The sequence below is a fragment of the Zalophus californianus genome, chromosome 4 (genome assembly GCF_009762305.2).
Source record: "Zalophus californianus isolate mZalCal1 chromosome 4, mZalCal1.pri.v2, whole genome shotgun sequence".
In the NCBI taxonomy this organism is placed as follows: Eukaryota; Metazoa; Chordata; class Mammalia; order Carnivora; family Otariidae; genus Zalophus; species Zalophus californianus.
This window is the reverse complement of record NC_045598.1, coordinates 94,884,826-94,891,347: the sequence shown is the minus strand read 5'-3', so window position 1 is coordinate 94,891,347 and position 6,522 is coordinate 94,884,826. Positions and strand designations below refer to the sequence as shown.

Here is a 6,522-nt window from a genome sequence, read left to right as displayed (position 1 = left end):
CCGGCCGGTCCCTCCCCCCGCCCCCCTGCTCCGGCCGGTCCCTCCCCCTGCGGGTCCCGCCCCGCCCCGCCGCGGCGCTGAAGGAGGACGGGGCGGGGCCCGGGCCCCCGGGTCAGTCTCAGCCTCCGGCACTGGCCGCGCAGCTGGAGGCAGCGGAGCGGAAGGTACTCGGGGCCGGGGGCCGGGGTGGCGGGGCGTCGCGGGAACTCGTCCCCGCGAGAGCACTTTCGCCCTCCTCCGCTTGGCCGGAGCTCGGGGCGCCTGGCGGGGAGGGGGCTTCGGCCAGAGCGCGCCGGGCTGTGCTGGGGTCGGCCCGGCTGGCCCCTCCCCGGGCCGCGGCGAGGGCTGTCCCCCACCCCACTCCGGGAACTGCCCCGCGGGGCCTCTCGCCTTCTGTGTCCGAGCCTGGGTCCCTGCCCTTCCCCTCCCGGCTTCCCGGAACCTTACCCGCCGGGCGAGAAGCCAGGAGGCAACTTAGGGTCTCCGCGAGGGAGCCCCAGTCCAGCCGCTCTGGCTCCCCGGCCGGGTGGCCCGATGTGGACCTGGGCCGGGGTGTGAGTCCGGGCAAGAATCCGCCTGGAGGTGGGAATTCTCCCAGGCCGGACCGGTGGAATGGCGGGAACAGGGGCGTGGTGTGACCAGGGGGGGCTGCCACTGCTCCCAGAGGTCTGGACGCCTCCCTAGACGGTTCCTGGAGTGTACCTAGGGCGGGAGGTAGGGGAGATTGGGAAGGGTCTAGCTCCTTTTTATGTGTGCAAGAATCTCCTCCCCTCCAGACCCCTCCCTCCCTTGCACCCCGCAAACCTGGCTAAAGATTATCCTGGGGCTTTGGGCTGGGAGGGTCTGAGGCTGAGTCCTATGCTCACTTCTGATTTTAAAGTTGAGGTGGTATCCGATTCCTCCCCTAGCCCTCAGGGCTGGCCTGCAGGGTACAGCCCACCCCGGGTCGTCTGGAAATCTAGCGAATGCTTGAGGGGAGAGAGGGTGGGATGTCTTGTCTGCCTAAAGACCCCAGGAACGTCGGGCTCCATTCCAGCCTGTGTGTCAGGGTTCGGGTGCCCCTCTTAGGGTCAGTGGGGCAGTTCTTCTGGGTCTGCCCCTCACAGGGAGCTGTTTTTCTTGCCATGTTGGCCTTGGGCCTAGTGTCCTGGCCTGGCCTAGGCCAGCTGCTCTTCTTGCCCAATGAGAGCCCGAAGGGAAAGTCTTCTCATTGAGCTGGGGGCTCCAGGTCACTTAATGCATGTCCTTGCCCCTGAATTCTGTCTGTGCTCCCACCATCTGGTGCCACCTAGACTGCCCTGCTGCCCGAGGCCAGTGGCATGCTCACACCTTAGCAGCTGGTACTCACCGTGGGGGTGACTGCCCTTCATCACCACTGCCCATCCCAGGCGGGGCTACCCCAGCCTGTTTTCGCCCAGCTGGACCAATGGAACTAGCTGGACCAATGGAACTAGCTGGACCGATGGGACTAGCGGGAGTGGGGGGGGAGCTGATCACCGGGGCAGAATCTCCAGGGAGTACCCCCTTTTTGATGGGACTAGCGGGAGTGGGGGGTGCTGATCACCGGGGCAGAATCTCCAGGGAGTACCCCCTTTTTGAAGGGGATCTGCTGGCATGGTGAATGCCTTCTTGCCTGTCTCTCGGGGTACCAGGGAGAGAGCCCCTTTTGTGGTAGGGAGAGTGTGGCCGTGTCCTCTCAACTCCTATAAATTCTCTCTGACTCATATCCACTTCCTCTCCTCCCGGTTTTGTGCCGTGTGTGTGTGTGTTTTGTGCCGTGTGTGTGTGTGTTTTGTGCCGTGTGTGTGTGTGTTTTGTGCCGTGTGTGTGTGTGTGTGTGTGTGTGTGTGTGTGTGTGTGTGTGTGTGTGTGTGTGTGTGTGTGTGTGTGTGTGTGTGTGTGTGTGTGTGCGTGCAGAGGAGGCAGGCCACCCAGGATCCCACCGTTGAAGAGAACTAGCTTTGGGCTTGGAGCATTCGCTTTCCTGAAAGGCAGACCAAGCCAGGGCTGTGGGGTGGTGGTGGTCTGTGGGGAGTACAAGAGTTCAGCCCAGTTTGACAGGATGTGGGACTGAGAGAAAAAGCCAGGTTTAGGGCAGAGATCAGGTTACCATCCCCTCCGCTCTTAACTACTCCCTGCCTGGTTGGTGAGGCTACTGGCCCTTGTTCAGCTCTTTTTTGGGAGCTCCTCCCAGCTCGGGCTCTAGCCCCCTCCCCCTTCCCAACAGCCTCGACGGTATATCGGCTCTGGAGCCCGCCCTCTCTTCCTCCAAGGCTGGAGGCTTGGGAACCTCAGCCGGCCGGAGGGCAGCTCCTCTCCCCAGGGAGGGAGGAAGTGAGGCTCGGCTCAGGGGCAGGGAGGCTGGGTGGGTGTGATGAACTGTGCAGATGCTTGCTCGGGTGTGTTGGGGGCCGGGGACCTATGGAAACCTCAGGAAGCTGACTCCTCGCCCTGAGTCACAGGGAGGGGTGGGCAGGGCCTTGGGGTGAGCTGGACGGAGAGGGGAGGAGGGGGCTGCTCCAGGGGGTGGGTGGAGGGGACTCCCTAGTGGATTATTCTCAGTCACTCTGCTGTGGTGGATGTGTGGTTCCCTACAGTGTGGTCATTGTCCCCTGCCTGGGGCAGAGTGACCCAGTGTTGCTGCCAGGCCCAGGAGGAAGGGGGGAGGAGGGCAGACTGCCCGAATGTGGGCTGTGGGCACTGCCGGGACTGAGCCTCCTTTGTGTGACTTGGGGCTGGCTTTGGGGACAGGTTTGGGGTGGGCCGGGGAAGCCGGTTAGCTGCTACCACTGCCCTCTGTCTGGGTTTCCCTGCCTCTACTCTTTTTCCCATCTCTGGGGAGATAGATAGAAAAGGCAACAGACCCCAGAGTCTCACACAGCCCTGCCTTGAATGCCATCCCTGCCACAACTCCGAACACACGTCGTAACCTTACTGAGCCTCACTTTCCCAGTGTGTCAAAATGGGAAGCACACCATCCACCTTTGCAGGCTTCTGGGGCCTGAGGGAGATGATTTTTGTCAAAATGCTCAGCCCGGTTTCCCTTACCCACCCGTCACCTTGGGGTGCTTCTGCCAGCCTGTGGGAGAGGGACTCCTCGCTTGTGACTGGGCAGGCATGACTTGTCCTGAGTGAGGGACAGTGTGTTCTTGATTGGACCCTAGGGATTATGAAACTTTAAAAGTATCAAAATCCTGGTAACGCATCAAGTCTGACTTGAAGCCCTGGTATATATAGCAGATTAAAGCTGGCTCTTCCGGGCATGTCCCTAATCCCCGAGCACCCCTCTAAGTGTCCAGGATCCCACAGCTGGTGGTTCCCAGGTGGGTGGTTCCTCCGCCTTCCGCCTCTGTATTCTAATCTGTCTAGGGAGACCTGTCTCCATATTCTCATCTCCCCAGGGGGACAGCTCAGTTGTCTGAACAATTGGTTCTTGGCAAAAACATGCCTGAGCAAGCCCCTTTCCCTCTCTTTGCTGGAGGCCTCAAGTTTCCAGGTCTTGGGGGCCCCAGAGAAATGGTTTTGGATTTCCTGGCTTTTCCCAAAATCCACCCTGCCTTTTTTTTGTCAGCCCCGGCCATGGCTGCGATCAGAAAGAAGCTTGTGATTGTGGGGGATGGGGCCTGTGGGAAGACCTGCCTCCTCATCGTCTTCAGCAAGGATCAGTTCCCCGAAGTCTACGTTCCCACTGTCTTTGAGAACTACATTGCAGACATAGAGGTGGATGGCAAACAGGTGAAGGCCAAGGCCCTTCCTGTCTCCCCTGGGAACCCCGCCCTGTCACCATGGACCTTGGCTGTCCTTCCTCACCATACATCCACTCCCTGCTCCTCTCCCCCTGCTGGAACCAGTACAAGTTAGGAAGTGAAATTGTAGTTTTAGGAAATCTAGATACACCTCCTGGTTCTCTATGCCCTGACTCTGTAATCTGGGCCCCGTCCTTTTGCCTCTGAGCTTAAGTCCCTCCGACTGCAAAACGGGGATAAGGGTAAGGCTTCCTTCAAAGGTCTTTGTGACTTAAAATCAAATCATGGTGCTCCTAAACTACATAAAGATCCAAGACCCGTCTCAGGATTTCTAGAAACTCACCTTATTTACGTTGTGTGACGGTGACTCGCATTGTCCCTGGCACAGAGCAAGTGCTCAGGAGAGAGATGTTGAGTGAACCTAAAGGACCAGTGGTTTCAGAGGACCTCTGGGTGGCAGGGGAGGGGTGGAACTGGGGCCCTCAGGCAGCTGCTCACTGGCCCTGTGCGTCAGGTGGAGCTGGCTCTGTGGGACACAGCCGGGCAGGAAGACTATGATCGCCTGCGGCCTCTCTCCTATCCGGACACTGACGTCATCCTCATGTGCTTCTCCATCGACAGCCCCGACAGCCTGGGTGAGGTGGGGGTGAGGGCGTTGGAGGAAGGGCACTGAGAAGCCCTTGGAATCAACCAACCCGAGGTAGCTGTCATCTTGGCTCATTTCAGCCACCTTCAGAGATGGGGTGCTGTCAGCCTCCTGCGCTGGGAGGACGCTGGCCCTTGGGAGGGCTTGGTGGGTGGGGGTACTGTGGGGGGTGGGCTCTGAGCTGTGAAAGGGACTGTTGTGCCCAAGAGCCTCTAACACTGCTGTGGGGAGAGAAGGGGGCCCTGGGGGTGGGGGAGGGAGCTTTCTAGCCTAAGTGGAGGCACCGACACCTGTTGGGACACATCTGTGCAGAAAACATTCCTGAGAAGTGGACCCCGGAGGTGAAGCACTTCTGCCCCAACGTGCCCATCATCCTGGTGGGGAATAAGAAGGATCTGAGACAGGATGAGCACACCAGGAGAGAGCTGGCCAAGATGAAGCAGGTGGGTGGGGTGGCCAGGCCAGGAGCCCCTGGAGGGGCTGATGACCCTTGTAGGGCCTACTCTCCAGCTGACCTCCCCTTGTGAGGTGGTCAGGTTTGCCTCCTCCTCCCTGGTGAGGAAGAACCCCAGCAGGGTCTTCAGTCTCAGGTCCTGATGAAATTGTCAGGGAACGGAGTGACTTGTCCAAGGTCACCTGGCATTTTAATGTCTTCATCTGTTGTCCATTCGGTTTGGGTTGGGACTATTAAAGAGTACCCCTGTCCTCATAGACAGCTTCTGACAATAGGTGTTCTGCTCGGGGTGTGCAGGCTGAGCCATCAGGGTACACCTGGGGAGGTATGGGCATTGGAAATGGTTGGAAAGCCCATGGAGTGAGGGCCCTGGCTTACCTGGTTAAGTGGCTCTCTGGCCAGAGGACTAGAGTCTATATGAAGTTGCCAGGATGAGGAATACAGACTATCCTGGAAGGATAATTATGGCAGAGTTTTAAGCTGGGTCACACATGTATGTTAGAGAAATTCCTTTGGCAGGCCTAGAGCCTGGATTGGAAACGTGAGAACAGAGGTGGGGGCGGTTGGTTAGGAGGCGCTGGATACTGTTCGGGCCAGAGGAGGGTGTACCATGGATATGGGGCCAATGGAGACAATTTTTAATGTAAATGTTAGTGGCTCGGGTCCTGGCCTAGAAACTGCCCAGGGTGGCTGGGGCTTGGGTGCTCTGTGGGGTGAGGGCTGGAGGAGATTATTTGTTCTAGTTACACTTTACAGGTAAAGTGGGGAGAGGTACACTTAGCCAGTGGCGTCCTTTGACCTCTGGCCTTCTGTCTTCTCAGGAACCCGTGCGATCTGAGGAGGGCCGGGACATGGCAAACCGGATCAGTGCCTTTGGCTACCTCGAGTGCTCGGCCAAGACCAAGGAGGGGGTGAGGGAGGTATTCGAGATGGCCACTCGGGCCGGCCTCCAGGTTCGCAAGAATAAGCGCCGGAGGGGTTGTCCCATTCTCTGAGACCACCCAGGCCTCCCCTATTCCCCCCCCTTCCCTTCCCAGGGGTGCAGAAGCTGCCCACCTCCTGGCCCCACCCTCTCAGGGCTCCTCGTGGAAGCCTCCCTTTTCAGCTCCCTCCAGCCCAGGACTGCATCTGAGTTTCCCCAGCGCCACCAGCCCCCAAGGTGGTGGTGGTGGTGGTGGTGGTAGGCCGGCCCTCCCTCCCCACACTCTGGGTACCTAGGGCAAATTCCTGCCCTTCCAGAACAGAGTCCCTCCTGCTGCTGCCTCAGTCCAGGGGTGGGGCTCTCGATACCTTAGGCCTTCCCCAGAGGATCATCACACACCAGCACTTTACACACTTCTGGCTCACAGGAGTATCTGGGGTAGGGGACTGGGAGGGTGTAACCCCAAGCCCCGGGTCCCTGGCGTCTCTGGACAGGGACCTTGTCTCTGGCTCTACTTGGTGGGGGGCACGAATAAAGGCCACAGGCCCCAACATATGTGCGGCAGCTTCCTGTCTTTCTCTCCTGGTCCCTGTCTTGGCCGTGAGCCTAGAGTCCCATCTCTCCCAAGCTGATTGCCAGGCTGGTCCTCAGTCTGCAAAGGCAGGACTCCCGGGCAGGCAGGGTGGAGTCTTGGAGCAAAGGATGAGGTCATGCCTGGCTCTGGGCCTTGGAGGCGGGTGAGGGGAGTGGTCTG

At 59.4% G+C, this 6,522-nt stretch overlaps 1 protein-coding gene across 1 annotated transcript; it reads left to right on the top strand.

The window, feature by feature from the left end:
• The first annotated feature begins 35 nt into the window (after nt 1-35).
• RHOC (ras homolog family member C) lies at nt 36-6,319 on the top strand. The gene is made up of 5 exons (XM_027597268.2): nt 36-164; nt 3,572-3,735; nt 4,261-4,381; nt 4,705-4,835; nt 5,668-6,319. The coding sequence occupies exons 2-5, from the start codon at nt 3,580-3,582 to the stop codon at nt 5,839-5,841; spliced, it is 582 nt and encodes a 193-aa protein (XP_027453069.1). The 5' UTR covers nt 36-164; nt 3,572-3,579; the 3' UTR covers nt 5,842-6,319.
• Nucleotides 6,320-6,522: the final 203 nt, after the last annotated feature.